Raw genomic sequence first — 15,486 nt, 5'->3', positions numbered from 1 at the left:
AGAGACCCGTCCCTGAAACACACACAGGTCACATGGAGAGACCCGTCCCTGAAACACACACAGGTCACATGGAGAGACCCGTCCCTGAAACACACACAGGTCACATGGAGAGACCCGTCCCTGAAACACACACAGGTTACATGGAGAGACCCGTCCCTGAAACACACACAGGTCACATGGAGAGACCCGTCCCTGAAACACACACAGGTTACATGGAGAGACCCGTCCCTGAAACACACACAGGTCACATGGAGAGACCCGTCCCTGAAACACACACAGCTCACATGGAGAGACCCGTCCCTGAAACACACACAGGTTACATGGAGACCCGTCCCTGAAACACACAGGTCACATGGAGAGACCCGTCCCTGAAACACACACAGGTTACATGGAGAGACCCGTCCCTGAAACACACACAGGTCACATGGAGAGACCCGTCCCTGAAACACACACAGGTTACATGGAGAGACCCGTCCCTGAAACACACACAGGTTACATGGAGAGACCCGTCCCTGAAACACACACAGGTCACATGGAGAGACCCGTCCCTGAAACACACACAGGTTACATGGAGAGACCCGTCCCTGAAACACACACAGCTCACATGGAGAGACCCGTCCCTGAAACACACACAGGTCACATGGAGACCCGTCCCTGAAACACACACAGCTCACATGGAGAGACCCGTCCCTGAAACACACACAGCTCACATGGAGAGACCCGTCCCTGAAACACACACAGGTCACATGGAGAGACCCGTCCCTGAAACACACACAGGTTACATGGAGAGACCCGTCCCTGAAACACACACAGGTCACATGGAGAGACCCGTCCCTGAAACACACACAGGTCACATGGAGAGACCCGTCCCTGAAACACACACAGGTTACATGGAGAGACCCGTCCCTGAAACACACACAGGTCACATGGAGAGACCCGTCCCTGAAACACACACAGGTTACATGGAGAGACCCGTCCCTGAAACACACACAGGTCACATGGAGAGACCCGTCCCTGAAACACACACAGCTCACATGGAGAGACCCGTCCCTGAAACACACACAGGTTACATGGAGACCCGTCCCTGAAACACACAGGTCACATGGAGAGACCCGTCCCTGAAACACACACAGGTTACATGGAGAGACCCGTCCCTGAAACACACACAGGTCACATGGAGAGACCCGTCCCTGAAACACACACAGGTTACATGGAGAGACCCGTCCCTGAAACACACACAGGTTACATGGAGAGACCCGTCCCTGAAACACACACAGGTCACATGGAGAGACCCGTCCCTGAAACACACACAGGTTACATGGAGAGACCCGTCCCTGAAACACACACAGGTCACATGGAGAGACCCGTCCCTGAAACACACACAGGTTACATGGAGAGACCCGTCCCTGAAACACACACAGGTTACATGGAGAGACCCGTCCCTGAAACACACACAGGTCACATGGAGAGACCCGTCCCTGAAACACACACAGGTTACATGGAGAGACCCGTCCCTGAAACACACACAGCTCACATGGAGAGACCCGTCCCTGAAACACACACAGCTCACATGGAGAGACCCGTCCCTGAAACACACACAGGTCACATGGAGACCCGTCCCTGAAACACACACAGCTCACATGGAGAGACCCGTCCCTGAAACACACACAGCTCACATGGAGAGACCCGTCCCTGAAACACACACAGGTCACATGGAGAGACCCGTCCCTGAAACACACACAGGTCACATGGAGACCCGTCCCTGAAACACACACAGGTTACATGGAGAGACCCGTCCCTGAAACACACACAGGTTACATGGAGACCCCCGTCCCTGAAACACACACAGCTCACATGGAGAGACCCGTCCCTGAAACACACACAGCTCACATGGAGAGACCCGTCCCTGAAACACACACAGCTCACATGGAGACCCGTCCCTGAAACACACACAGGTCACATGGAGAGACCCGTCCCTGAAACACACACAGGTTACATGGAGAGACCCGTCCCTGAAACACACACAGGTTACATGGAGAGACCCGTCCCTGAAACACACACAGGTTACATGGAGAGACCCGTCCCTGAAACACACACAGGTTACATGGAGAGACCCGTCCCTGAAACACACACAGGTTACATGGAGAGACCCGTCCCTGAAACACACACAGCTCACATGGAGAGACCCGTCCCTGAAACACACACAGGTTACATGGAGAGACCCGTCCCTGAAACACACACAGGTTACATGGAGAGACCCGTCCCTGAAACACACACAGGTTACATGGAGAGACCCGTCCCTGAAACACACACAGGTTACATGGAGAGACCCGTCCCTGAAACACACACAGGTTACATGGAGAGACCCGTCCCTGAAACACACACAGCTCACATGGAGAGACCCGTCCCTGAAACACACACAGGTTACATGGAGAGACCCGTCCCTGAAACACACACAGGTTACATGGAGAGACCCGTCCCTGAAACACACACAGGTTACATGGAGAGACCCGTCCCTGAAACACACACAGGTTACATGGAGACCCCCGTCCCTGAAACACACACAGCTCACATGGAGAGACCCGTCCCTGAAACACACACAGGTTACATGGAGACCCCCGTCCCTGAAACACACACAGGTCACATGGAGAGACCCGTCCCTGAAACACACACAGGTTACATGGAGAGACCCGTCCCTGAAACACACACAGGTCACATGGAGAGACCCGTCCCTGAAACACACACAGGTTACATGGAGAGACCCGTCCCTGAAACACACACAGCTCACATGGAGAGACCCGTCCCTGAAACACACACAGCTCACATGGAGAGACCCGTCCCTGAAACACACACAGGTTACATGGAGAGACCCGTCCCTGAAACACACACAGGTTACATGGAGAGACCCGTCCCTGAAACACACACCGGTCCCAATACAAGGTCCAGTCCACAGCTGAAACAGACAGCGGTCCCAATACAAGGTCCAGTCCACAGCTGAAACAGACAGGTCCAGTCCACAGCTGAAACAGACACCGGTCCCAATACAAGGTCCAGTCCACAGCTGAAACACACACCGGTCCCAATACAAGGTCCAGTCCACAGCTGAAACAGACAGGTCCAGTCCACAGCTGAAACAGACAGGTCCAGTCCACAGCTGAAACAGACACCGGTCCCAATACAAGGTCCAGTCCACAGCTGAAACAGACACCGGTCCCAATACAAGGTCCAGTCCACAGCTGAAACTGAGTGCTGCTGGGTATTACCTCTTCATGGTTACCACGGCATCAATGTCATGGTTGTCCTCTTTGGTCTCCAGGTCTCTCAGAACAATCTGCAGACAAGAGAGACCCGTTAGTTCTCTGGTGGAGGGCTGGTGTGTGTGTTATGATGTACACATTTAACGTAGAACTAACTGACTGAATTCTGCCCTGTCTTTCTGTATTGATAAATAATGTTAGTTCATAAGAGGTTATGTAGCATGTACATGGGGAAGAGAGGAAGGTATGTGCCTAAAGACAACTAAGTGGATCATTAACCTATGTTTGAACCGACCCGGCTGTAACTCTGGGGAGATAAGATAGGACAGGCAGAGCACCTCTGGGTTTCCTGTATCTGGGGGGGGACTGGAACTGTCAGCTGAGTGGTAATAAACTGAGACTCCAGGAGAAGATAGGCCAGGCAGAGCACCTCTGGGTTTCCTGTATCTGGGGGGGGGGGGGACTGTCAGCTGAGTGGTAATAAACTGAGACTCCAGGAGAAGATAGGCCAGGCAGAGCACCTCTGGGTTTCCTGTATCTGGGGGGGGACTGGAACTGTCAGCTGAGTGGTAATAAACTGAGACTCCAGGAGAAGATAGGACAGGCAGAGCACCTCTGGGTTTCCTGTATCTGGGGGGGGGGGGGGACTGGAACTGTCAGCTGAGTGGTAATAAACAGACTCCAGGAGAAGATAGGCCAGGCAGAGCACCTCTGGGTTTCCTGTATCTGGGGGGGACTGGAACTGTCAGCTGAGTGGTAATAAACTGAGACTCCAGGAGAAGATAGGACAGGGAGAGCACCTCTGGGTTTCCTGTATCTGGGGGGGGGGGACTGGAACTGTCAGCTGAGTGGTAATAAACTGAGACTCCAGGAGAAGATAGGACAGGGAGAGCACCTCTGGGTTTCCTGTATCTGGGGGGGACTGGAACTGTCAGCTGAGTGGTAATAAACTGAGACTCCAGGAGAAGATAAGACAGGCAGAGCACCTCTGGGTTTCCTGTATCTGGGGGGGGGGGGACTGGAACTGTCAGCTGAGTGGTAATAAACTGAGACTCCAGGAGAAGATAGGACAGGGAGAGCACCTCTGGGTTTCCTGTATCTGGGGGGGGGGGACTGGAACTGTCAGCTGAGTGGTAATAAACTGAGACTCCAGGAGAAGATAGGCCAGGCAGAGCACCTCTGGGTTTCCTGTATCTGGGGGGGGGGGGGACTGTCAGCTGAGTGGTAATAAACTGAGACTCCAGGAGAAGATAGGCCAGGCAGAGCACCTCTGGGTTTCCTGTATCTGGGGGGGGGGGGGGACTGGAACTGTCAGCTGAGTGGTAATAAACTGAGACTCCAGGAGAAGATAGGCCAGGCAGAGCACCTCTGGGTTTCCTGTATCTGGGGGGGGGGGACTGGAACTGTCAGCTGAGTGGTAATAAACTGAGACTCCAGGAGAAGATAGGACAGGGAGAGCACCTCTGGGTTTCCTGTATCTGGGGGGGGGGACTGGAACTGTCAGCTGAGTGGTAATAAACTGAGACTCCAGGAGAAGATAGGACAGGGAGAGCACCTCTGGGTTTCCTGTATCTGGGGGGGGGGGGACTGGAACTGTCAGCTGAGTGGTAATAAACTGAGACTCCAGGAGAAGATAGGACAGGGAGAGCACCTCTGGGTTTCCTGTATCTGGGGGGGGGGGGGGACTGGAACTGTCAGCTGAGTGGTAATAAACTGAGACTCCAGGAGAAGAAGAGAGAATCCAAATATTACTGTGTATGTATGTGCGTAGGTTAAGAGAATATTATAAAAGGGACGTTTTTGTACATGCGCTCTCGTGAATAAACTCTGCTGACTATTGTAACTGGCCTCTGTCTGTTTCATTTCAACAAGGACCTTACACATTCTTAGGAACAGACCGAGTAGTTTAATTGATGTTCAGTTTATGAACTTTGAGAACAAAATTCTCTTAACGTACCTTGGCCAGTCTCTCCGGCTGCTCTGTGGTTTTCTGGTAAAGCTCCAGACAGAGGGATGCCAGGCGCCCAGGACCAGACAGGATGTGATGTCGTCGAGCAGGAAGGGGCGTGCCCGAGGGGAGGAGCACAGAGAACACCTCAGCCCCTGTTTCATCCACCTCCTGTCAATCACACAGATTAGCCAATCAGAAGCTGCTCTTTTAGTCACTGATCTGTGTGTGTGTGTGTGTGTGTGTGTGTGTGTGTGTGTGTGTGTGTACCTTGAGCAGAATGTCTGAGACACAGGCTTCCACGATAACAGACTCTGGGGAGGAGCCAATCTCCCGGCCGACTAGAAGGCCCGCCTCCATCGCTGCACCGACCGCAATGACTTCATCAGGAGGGGCGGAGCTGAGCAGCTCCACGTCAGCGAACAGATCTTTGATCATCTGCTGCAGCCGAGGGATCCTCGCAGAGCCCCCACAGAGAACCACCTGGAACACACAGTGTTAAACCCCCGCAGAGAAATACCTGGAACACAGTGTTAAACCCCCGCAGAGAACCACCTGGAACACACAGTGTTAAACCCCCGCAGAGAACCACCTGGAACACAGTGTTAAACCCCCGCAGAGAACCACCTGGAACACACAGTGTTAAACCCCCGCAGAGAAATACCTGGAACACACAGTGTTAAACCCCCGCAGAGAACCACCTGGAACACACAGTGTTAAACCCCCGCAGAGAACCACACACAGTGTTAAACCCCCGCAGAGAACCACCTGGAACACACAGTGTTAAACCCCCGCAGAGAACCACCTGGAACACACAGTGTTAAACCCCCGCAGAGAACCACCTGGAACACAGTGTTAAACCCCCGCAGAGAACCACCTGGAACACACACACAGTGTTAAACCCCCGCAGAGAACCACCTGGAACACACAGTGTTAAACCCCCGCAGAGAACCACAGTGTTAAACCCCCACAGAGAACCACCTGGAACACACAGTGTTAAACCCCCACAGAGAACCACCTGGAACACACAGTGTTAAACCCCCACAGAGAACCACCTGGAACACACAGTGTTAAACCCCCACAGAGAACCACCTGGAACACACAGTGTTAAACCCCCACAGAGAACCACCTGGAACACACAGTGTTAAACCCCCGCAGAGAACCACAGTGTTAAACCCCCACAGAGAACCAGTGTTAAACCCCCGCAGAGAACCACAGTGTTAAACCCCCACAGAGAACCGCAGTGTTAAACCCCCACAGAGAACCACAGTGTTAAACCCCCACAGAGAACCACAGTGTTAAACCCCCACAGAGAACCACATGGAACTGGGAGGGTGGGCATATGAGAATATGTTCATCCCTACTGCGTCTGGTCTGGCTGACTCACTAAACACATGTTTCATCTGTAAAGACGTCTCAGTGTTGGAGTGTGTCCCAGTCTATCTATCTGTAAAGACGTCTCAGTGTTGGAGTGTGTCCCAGTCTATCTATCTGTAATGATGTCTGAGTGTTGGAGTGTGTCCCTGTCTATCTATCTGTAAAGATGTCTCAGTGTTGGAGTGTGTCCCTGTCTATCTATCTGTAAAGATGTCTCAGTGTTGGAGTGTGTCCCTGTCTATCTATCTGTAAAGATGTCTCAGTGTTGGAGTGTGTCCCAGTCTATCTATCTGTAAAGATGTCTCAGTGTTGGAGTGTGTCCCTGTCTATCTATCTGTAAAGATGTCTCAGTGTTGGAGTGTGTCCCAGTCTATCTATCTGTAAAGATGTCTCAGTGTTGGAGTGTGTCCCTGTCTATCTATCTGTAAAGATGTCTCAGTGTTGGAGTGTGTCCCTGTCTATCTATCTGTAAAGATGTCTCAGTGTTGGAGTGTGTCCCTGTCTATCTATCTGTAAAGATGTCTCAGTGTTGGAGTGTGTCCCTGTCTATCTATCTGTAAAGATGTCTCAGTGTTGGAGTGTGTCCCTGGCTATCTATCTGTAAAGATGTCTCAGTGTTGGAGTGTGTCCCTGGCTATCTATCTGTAAAGATGTCTCAGTGTTGGAGTGTGTCCCTGGCTATCTATGTGTAAAGATGTCTGAGTGTTGGACAGCTTTTTTCCATCTACGTAACATTGCAAAAATCTGAAACTTTGTCCAAAAATTAATCCATGCTTTTGTCACTTCTATGTTAGACTACTGCAATTCTCTACTTTCCGGTTACCTGGATAAATCACCAAATAAACTTCAGTTAGTGCTAAACACGGCTGCTAGAATCTTGACTAGAACCCCAAAATGTGATCATATTACTCCAGTGCCTCCCTACACTGGCTTCCTGTTAAGGCAAGGGCTGATTTCAATGTTTTACTGCTAACCTACAAAGCATTAAATGATCTTCCTCCTACCTACCATTCCGATTTGGTCCTGCCGTACATACCTACACGTACGCTACGGTCACAAGACGCAGGCCTCCTTACTGTCCTTAGAATTTCTTAGCAAACAGCTAGAGGCTCCATTTTTATGGAATGGTCTGCCTTCTCTTTCCCTCTTTCTTGGGGGAGTGTGAATTTAAGTATGCTCTCTCTAATTCTCTCTTTCCCTCTTTCTCTCTCTCGGGGGACCTGAGCCCTAGGACCATGCCTCAGGACTACCTGGCATGATGACTCCTTGCTGTCCCCAGTCCACCTGGCCTTGCTGCTGCTCCAGTTTCAACTGTTCTGCCTGCGGCTATGGAACCCTGACCTGTTCACCGGACGTGCTACCTGTCCCAGACCTGCTGTTTTCAACTCTTTAGAGACAGCAGGAGCGGTAGAGATACTCTGAATGATCGGCTATGGAACCCTGACCTGTTCACCGGACGTGCTACCTGTCCCAGACCTGCTGTTTTCAACTCTTTAGAGACTGCAGGAGCGGTAGAGATACTCTGAATGATCGGCTATGGAACCCTGACCTGTTCACCGGACGTGCTACCTGTCCCAGACCTGCTGTTTTCAACTCTCTAGAGACCGCAGGAGCGGTAGAGATACTCTTAGTGATCGGCTATGAAAAGCCAACTGACATTTACTCCTGAGGTGCTGACTTGCTGCACCCTCGACAACTACTGTGATTATTATTTGACCATGCTGGTCATTTACGAACATTTGAACATCTTGTCCATGTTCTGTTATAATCTCCACCCGGCACAGCCAGAAGAGGACTGGTCACCCCTCAGAGCCTGGTTCCTCTCTAGGTTTCTTCCTAGGTTTTGGCCTTTCTAGGGAGTTTTTCCTAGCCACCGTGCTTCTACACCTGCATTGCTTGCTGTTTGGGGTTTTAGGCTGGGTTTCTGTACAGCACTTTGAGATATCAGCTGATGTAAGAAGGGCTAAATACAGTTGATTTGATTTCTGGGTTCCTGGAAGGTAACCCTGGCAACGCTGTTCTGCACAAGCTGCAGCCTGCGGATGCTTTTTGAGGGGAGCCCAAGGAGAGCAGTAATCTAGTCGGAAGGTGACTAGGGAGTTGACCGGTTGAGAGAGAACAGGGCTGAGTCGAGTGATGTTTCTCAGGTCAAATAATGATTTTCTTTACAGACATTTTATGTTGTCGGAGAAAAGCCCAACTGGCTATCAAGTCAAACAAGTTGACACTACAGAGCACTGTGCCATGGCAACTTCCAAACCCATGTTAGGTAGGTCAGGGTCAGGGTTACCTTGTTGATGTCGCTAGTAGAGAGCCCAGAGAAAAGCCCAACTAGCTGTCAAGTCAAACAAGTTGACACTTCACCCCCCCAAAAATAAATACATATTTATATAAATAGTATGTCCAGTATTTACAGAGCACTGTGCCATGGCAACTTCCAAACCCATGGTAGGTCAGGGTCAGGGTCAGGTAAGTCAGGGTCAGGTAAGTCAGGGTCAGGTAGGTCAGGGTCAGGTAAGTCAGGGTCAGGTAAGTCAGGGTCAGGTAAGTCAGGGTCAGGTAGGTCAGGGTCAGGGTCAGGGTCAGGGTCAGGGTCAGGTAGGTCAGGGTCAGGTAGGTCAGGGTCAGGTAGGTCAGGGTCAGGTAGGTCAGGGTCAGGTAGGTCAGGGTCAGGTAGGTCAGGGTCAGGTAAGTCAGGGTCAGGTAAGTCAGGGTCAGGTAAGTCAGGGTCAGGTAAGTCAGGGTCAGGTAAGTCAGGGTCAGGTAAGTCAGGGTCAGGTAAGTCAGGGTCAGGTAAGTCAGGGTCAGGTAGGTCAGGGTCAGGTAAGTCAGGGTCAGGTAAGTCAGGGTCAGGTGGGTCAGGTAAGTCAGGGTCAGGTAAGTCAGGGTCAGGTAAGTCAGGGTCAGGTAAGTCAGGGTCAGGTAAGTCAGGGTCAGGTAGGTCAGGGTCAGGTAGGTCAGGGTCAGGTAGGTCAGGGTCAGGTAGGTCAGGGTCAGGTAGGTCAGGGTCAGGTAGGTCAGGGTCAGGTAGGTCAGGGTCAGGTAGGTCAGGGTCAGGTAGGTCAGGGTGGTCAGGGTCAGGTAGGTCAGGGTGGTCAGGGTCAGGTAGGTCAGGGTCAGGGTGGTCAGGGTCAGGTAAGTCAGGGTCAGGTAAGTCAGGGTCAGGTAAGTCAGGGTCAGGTAAGTCAGGGTCAGGTAAGTCAGGGTCAGGTAAGTCAGGGTCAGGTAGGTCAGGGTCAGGTAGGTCAGGGTGGTCAGGGTCAGGTAGGTCAGGGTGGTCAGGGTCAGGTAAGTCAGGGTCAGGTAAGTCAGGGTCAGGTAAGTCAGGGTCAGGTAAGTCAGGTAAGTCAGGTAAGTCAGGTAAGTCAGGGTCAGGTAAGTCAGGGTCAGGTAAGTCAGGGTCAGGTAAGTCAGGGTCAGGTAAGTCAGGGTCAGGTAAGTCAGGGTCAGGTAAGTCAGGGTCAGGGAAGTCAGGGTCAGGTAAGTCAGGGTCAGGTAAGTCAGGATCAGGTAGGTCAGGTAGGTCAGGGTCAGGTAAGTCAGGGTCAGGTAGGTCAGGGTCAGGTAAGTCAGGGTCAGGTAAGTCAGGGTCAGGTAAGTCAGGGTCAGGTAAGTCAGGGTCAGGTAAGTCAGGGTCAGGTAAGTCAGGGTCAGGTAAGTCAGGGTCAGGTAAGTCAGGGTCAGGTAAGTCAGGGTCAGGTAAGTCAGGGTCAGGTAAGTCAGGGTCAGGTAAGTCAGGGTCAGGTAGGTCAGGGTCAGGTAGGTCAGGGTCAGGTAAGTCAGGGTCAGGTAAGTCAGGTAGGTCAGGTAGGTCAGGTAGGTCAGGTAGGTCAGGGTCAGGTAAGTCAGGGTCAGGTAGGTCAGGGTCAGGTAAGTCAGGGTCAGGTAAGTCAGGGTCAGGTAAGTCAGGGGCAGGTAAGTCAGGGTCAGGTAAGTCAGGGTCAGGTAAGTCAGGGTCAGGTAAGTCAGGGTCAGGTAGGTCAGGGTCAGGTAGGTCAGGGTCAGGTAAGTCAGGGTCAGGTAAGTCAGGGTCAGGTAAGTCAGGGTCAGGTAAGTCAGGTAAGTCAGGTAAGTCAGGGTCAGGTAGGTCAGGGTCAGGTAAGTCAGGGTCAGGTAAGTCAGGGTCAGGTAAGTCAGGTAAGTCAGGTAAGTCAGGTAAGTCAGGTAAGTCAGGTAGCAGGTACAGGTACAGGGTCAGGTAAGTCAGGGTCAGGTAAGTCAGGGTCAGGTAAGTCAGGGTCAGGTAAGTCAGGGTCAGGTAAGTCAGGGTCAGGTAAGTCAGGGTCAGGTAAGTCAGGGTCAGGTAAGTCAGGGTCAGGTAAGTCAGGGTCAGGTAGGTCAGGGTCAGGTAAGTCAGGGTCAGGTAAGTCAGGTAGGTCAGGGTCAGGTAAGTCAGGTAGGTCAGGGTCAGGTAAGTCAGGGTCAGGTAAGTCAGGGTCAGGTAAGTCAGGGTCAGGTAAGTCAGGGTCAGGTAAGTCAGGGTCAGGTAAGTCAGGGTCAGGTAAGTCAGGGTCAGGTAAGTCAGGGTCAGGTAAGTCAGGGTCAGGTAAGTCAGGGTCAGGTAAGTCAGGGTCAGGTAAGTCAGGGTCAGGTAGGTCAGGGTCAGGTAAGTCAGGTAGGTCAGGGTCAGGTAAGTCAGGTAGGTCAGGGTCAGCTAAGTCAGGTAGGTCAGGGTCAGGTAAGTCAGGTAGGTCAGGGTCAGGTAAGTCAGGTAGGTCAGGGTCAGCTAAGTCAGGTAGGTCAGGGTCAGGTAGGTCAGGGTCAGGTAGGTCAGGGTCAGGTAGGTCAGGGTCAGGTAGGTCAGGGTCAGGTAGGTCAGGGTCAGGTAAGTCAGGGTCAGGTAAGTCAGGGTCAGGTAAGTCAGGGTCAGGTAAGTCAGGGTCAGGTAAGTCAGGGTCAGGTAAGTCAGGGTCAGGTAAGTCAGGGTCAGGTAAGTCAGGTAGGTCAGGGTCAGGTAAGTCAGGTAGGTCAGGGTCAGGTAAGTCAGGTAGGTCAGGGTCAGGTAAGTCAGGGTCAGGTAGGTCAGGGTCAGGTAAGTCAGGGTCAGGTAAGTCAGGGTCAGGTAAGTCAGGGTCAGGTAAGTCAGGGTCAGGTAAGTCAGGTAGGTCAGGGTCAGGTAAGTCAGGGTCAGGTAAGTCAGGTAAGTCAGGGTCAGGTAAGTCAGGGTCAGGTAAGTCAGGTAGGTCAGGGTCAGGTAAGTCAGGTAGGTCAGGGTCAGGTAAGTCAGGGTCAGGTAAGTCAGGGTCAGGTAAGTCAGGGTCAGGTAAGTCAGGGTCAGGTAAGTCAGGGTCAGGTAAGTCAGGGTCAGGTAAGTCAGGGTCAGGTAAGTCAGGGTCAGGTGGGTCAGGTAAGTCAGGGTCAGGTAAGTCAGGGTCAGGTAAGTCAGGGTCAGGTGGGTCAGGTAAGTCAGGGTCAGGTAAGTCAGGGTCAGGTAAGTCAGGGTCAGGTAAGTCAGGGTCAGGTAAGTCAGGGTCAGGTAGGTCAGGGTCAGGTAGGTCAGGGTCAGGTAGGTCAGGGTCAGGTAGGTCAGGGTCAGGTAGGTCAGGGTCAGGTAGGTCAGGGTCAGGTAGGTCAGGGTCAGGTAGGTCAGGGTGGTCAGGGTCAGGTAGGTCAGGGTGGTCAGGGTCAGGTAGGTCAGGGTCAGGGTGGTCAGGGTCAGGTAAGTCAGGGTCAGGTAAGTCAGGGTCAGGTAAGTCAGGTAAGTCAGGTAAGTCAGGTAAGTCAGGGTCAGGTAAGTCAGGGTCAGGTAAGTCAGGGTCAGGTAAGTCAGGGTCAGGTAGGTCAGGGTCAGGTAGGTCAGGGTGGTCAGGGTCAGGTAGGTCAGGGTGGTCAGGGTCAGGTAAGTCAGGGTCAGGTAAGTCAGGGTCAGGTAAGTCAGGGTCAGGTAAGTCAGGTAAGTCAGGTAAGTCAGGTAAGTCAGGTAAGTCAGGTAAGTCAGGGTCAGGTAAGTCAGGGTCAGGTAAGTCAGGGTCAGGTAAGTCAGGGTCAGGTAAGTCAGGGTCAGGTAGGTCAGGGTCAGGTAGGTCAGGGTCAGGTAGGTCAGGGTCAGGTAGGTCAGGGTCAGGTAGGTCAGGGTCAGGTAGGTCAGGGTCAGGTAGGTCAGGGTCAGGTAGGTCAGGGTGGTCAGGGTCAGGTAGGTCAGGGTGGTCAGGGTCAGGTAGGTCAGGGTCAGGGTGGTCAGGGTCAGGTAAGTCAGGGTCAGGTAAGTCAGGGTCAGGTAAGTCAGGGTCAGGTAAGTCAGGTAAGTCAGGTAAGTCAGGTAAGTCAGGGTCAGGTAAGTCAGGGTCAGGTAAGTCAGGGTCAGGTAAGTCAGGGTCAGGTAAGTCAGGGTCAGGTAAGTCAGGGTCAGGTAGGTCAGGGTCAGGTAGGTCAGGGTGGTCAGGGTCAGGTAGGTCAGGGTGGTCAGGGTCAGGTAAGTCAGGGTCAGGTAAGTCAGGGTCAGGTAAGTCAGGGTCAGGTAAGTCAGGTAAGTCAGGTAAGTCAGGTAAGTCAGGTAAGTCAGGTAAGTCAGGGTCAGGTAAGTCAGGGTCAGGTAAGTCAGGGTCAGGTAAGTCAGGGTCAGGTAAGTCAGGGTCAGGTAAGTCAGGGTCAGGGAAGTCAGGGAAGTCAGGGTCAGGTAAGTCAGGGTCAGGTAAGTCAGGGTCAGGTAAGTCAGGGTCAGGTAAGTCAGGGTCAGGTAAGTCAGGGTCAGGTAAGTCAGGGTCAGGTAAGTCAGGGTCAGGTAGGTCAGGGTCAGGTAAGTCAGGGTCAGGTAAGTCAGGTAGGTCAGGTAGGTCAGGTAGGTCAGGTAGGTCAGGGTCAGGTAAGTCAGGGTCAGGTAAGTCAGGGTCAGGTAAGTCAGGGTCAGGTAAGTCAGGGTCAGGTAAGTCAGGGTCAGGTAAGTCAGGGTCAGGTAAGTCAGGGTCAGGTAAGTCAGGGTCAGGTAAGTCAGGGTCAGGTAAGTCAGGGTCAGGTAGGTCAGGGTCAGGTAGGTCAGGGTCAGGTAGGTCAGGGTCAGGTAGGTCAGGGTCAGGTAAGTCAGGGTCAGGTAAGTCAGGGTCAGGTAAGTCAGGTAAGTCAGGGTCAGGTAGGTCAGGGTCAGGTAAGTCAGGGTCAGGTAAGTCAGGTAAGTCAGGTAAGTCAGGTAAGTCAGGTAAGTCAGGTAAGTCAGGGTCAGGTAAGTCAGGGTCAGGTAAGTCAGGGTCAGGTAAGTCAGGGTCAGGTAAGTCAGGGTCAGGTAAGTCAGGGTCAGGTAAGTCAGGGTCAGGTAGGTCAGGGTCAGGTAAGTCAGGGTCAGGTAAGTCAGGGTCAGGGTCAGGTAGGTCAGGGTCAGGTAAGTCAGGTAGGTCAGGGTCAGGTAAGTCAGGGTCAGGTAAGTCAGGGTCAGGTAAGTCAGGGTCAGGTAAGTCAGGGTCAGGTAAGTCAGGGTCAGGTAAGTCAGGGTCAGGTAAGTCAGGGTCAGGTAAGTCAGGGTCAGGTAAGTCAGGGTCAGGTAAGTCAGGGTCAGGTAAGTCAGGGTCAGGTAAGTCAGGGTCAGGTAAGTCAGGGTCAGGTAAGTCAGGGTCAGGTAAGTCAGGGTCAGGTAAGTCAGGGTCAGGTAAGTCAGGGTCAGGTAAGTCAGGTAGGTCAGGGTCAGGTAAGTCAGGTAGGTCAGGGTCAGGTAAGTCAGGTAGGTCAGGGTCAGCTAAGTCAGGTAGGTCAGGGTCAGGTAAGTCAGGTAGGTCAGGGTCAGGTAAGTCAGGTAGGTCAGGGTCAGCTAAGTCAGGTAGGTCAGGGTCAGGTAGGTCAGGGTCAGGTAGGTCAGGGTCAGGTAGGTCAGGGTCAGGTAGGTCAGGGTCAGGTAGGTCAGGGTCAGGTAAGTCAGGGTCAGGTAAGTCAGGGTCAGGTAAGTCAGGGTCAGGTAAGTCAGGGTCAGGTAAGTCAGGGTCAGGTAAGTCAGGGTCAGGTAAGTCAGGGTCAGGTAAGTCAGGGTCAGGTAAGTCAGGGTCAGGTAAGTCAGGGTCAGGTAAGTCAGGTAGGTCAGGGTCAGGTAAGTCAGGTAGGTCAGGGTCAGGTAAGTCAGGGTCAGGTAGGTCAGGGTCAGGTAAGTCAGGGTCAGGTAGGTCAGGGTCAGGTAAGTCAGGGTCAGGTAAGTCAGGGTCAGGTAAGTCAGGTAAGTCAGGGTCAGGTAAGTCAGGTAGGTCAGGGTCAGGTAAGTCAGGTAGGTCAGGGTCAGGTAAGTCAGGGTCAGGTAAGTCAGGGTCAGGTAAGTCAGGGTCAGGTAAGTCAGGGTCAGGTAAGTCAGGGTCAGGTAAGTCAGGGTCAGGTAAGTCAGGGTCAGGTAAGTCAGGGTCAGGTAAGTCAGGGTCAGGTAAGTCAGGGTCAGGTAAGTCAGGGTCAGGTAAGTCAGGGTCAGGTAAGTCAGGGTCAGGTAAGTCAGGGTCAGGTAAGTCAGGGTCAGGTAAGTCAGGGTCAGGTAAGTCAGGGTCAGGTAAGTCAGGGTCAGGTAAGTCAGGGTCAGGTAAGTCAGGGTCAGGTAAGTCAGGGTCAGGTAAGTCAGGGTCAGGTAAGTCAGGGTCAGGTAAGTCAGGGTCAGGTAAGTCAGGGTCAGGTAAGTCAGGGTCAGGTAAGTCAGGGTCAGGTAAGTCAGGGTCAGGTAAGTCAGGGTCAGGTAAGTCAGGGTCAGGTAGGTCAGGGTCAGGTAAGTCAGGGTCAGGTAAGTCAGGTAGGTCAGGTAGGTCAGGTAGGTCAGGGTCAGGTAAGTCAGGGTCAGGTAGGTCAGGGTCAGGTAAGTCAGGGTCAGGTAAGTCAGGTAGGTCAGGTAGGTCAGGTAGGTCAGGGTCAGGTAAGTCAGGGTCAGGTAGGTCAGGGTCAGGTAAGTCAGGGTCAGGTAAGTCAGGGTCAGGTAAGTCAGGGTCAGGTAAGTCAGGGTCAGGTAAGTCAGGG

The 15,486-nt window shown here is 52.8% G+C and overlaps 2 protein-coding genes across 2 annotated transcripts in view; one reads left to right on the top strand and one right to left on the bottom strand.

The window, feature by feature from the left end:
* Positions 1-15,486, bottom strand: part of hspa14 (heat shock protein 14) — a 29,392-nt gene that overhangs the window by 183 nt on the left and 13,723 nt on the right. Inside the window, exons 10-12 of the mRNA XM_055937164.1 lie at positions 5,476-5,688; positions 5,215-5,376; positions 3,264-3,331 (exon numbers count right to left, since the gene is read on the bottom strand). Of these exons, the coding sequence (XP_055793139.1) occupies positions 3,264-3,331; positions 5,215-5,376; positions 5,476-5,688 (443 nt within the window). The remainder of the gene's footprint in view (positions 1-3,263; positions 3,332-5,214; positions 5,377-5,475; positions 5,689-15,486) is intronic.
* On the top strand, positions 346-2,193 carry LOC129864868 (aggrecan core protein-like). Its single transcript, XM_055937165.1, has 3 exons — positions 346-1,065; positions 1,098-2,027; positions 2,172-2,193. Exons 1-2 carry the CDS (start codon positions 675-677, stop codon positions 1,622-1,624), a joined length of 918 nt encoding a protein of 305 aa, XP_055793140.1. The 5' UTR covers positions 346-674; the 3' UTR covers positions 1,625-2,027; positions 2,172-2,193.

The sequence above is a fragment of the Salvelinus fontinalis genome, chromosome 11, assembly GCF_029448725.1.
Source record: "Salvelinus fontinalis isolate EN_2023a chromosome 11, ASM2944872v1, whole genome shotgun sequence".
NCBI lineage: Eukaryota > Metazoa > Chordata > Actinopteri > Salmoniformes > Salmonidae > Salvelinus > Salvelinus fontinalis.
The sequence above is the reverse complement of the archived record's forward strand: the minus strand, read 5'-3'. Positions and strand labels throughout refer to the sequence as shown.

Excerpts from the sequence above, each read along its gene's own strand:
- LOC129864868 (XM_055937165.1), top strand. The coding sequence starts at position 675 with ATGGAGAGACCCGTCCCTGAAACACACACAGCTCACATGGAGAGACCC. Across the intron at positions 1,066-1,097 it reads CGTCCCTGAAACACACACAG|GTCACATGGAGAGACCCGTC; the intron begins GTTACATGGAGA and ends TGAAACACACAG.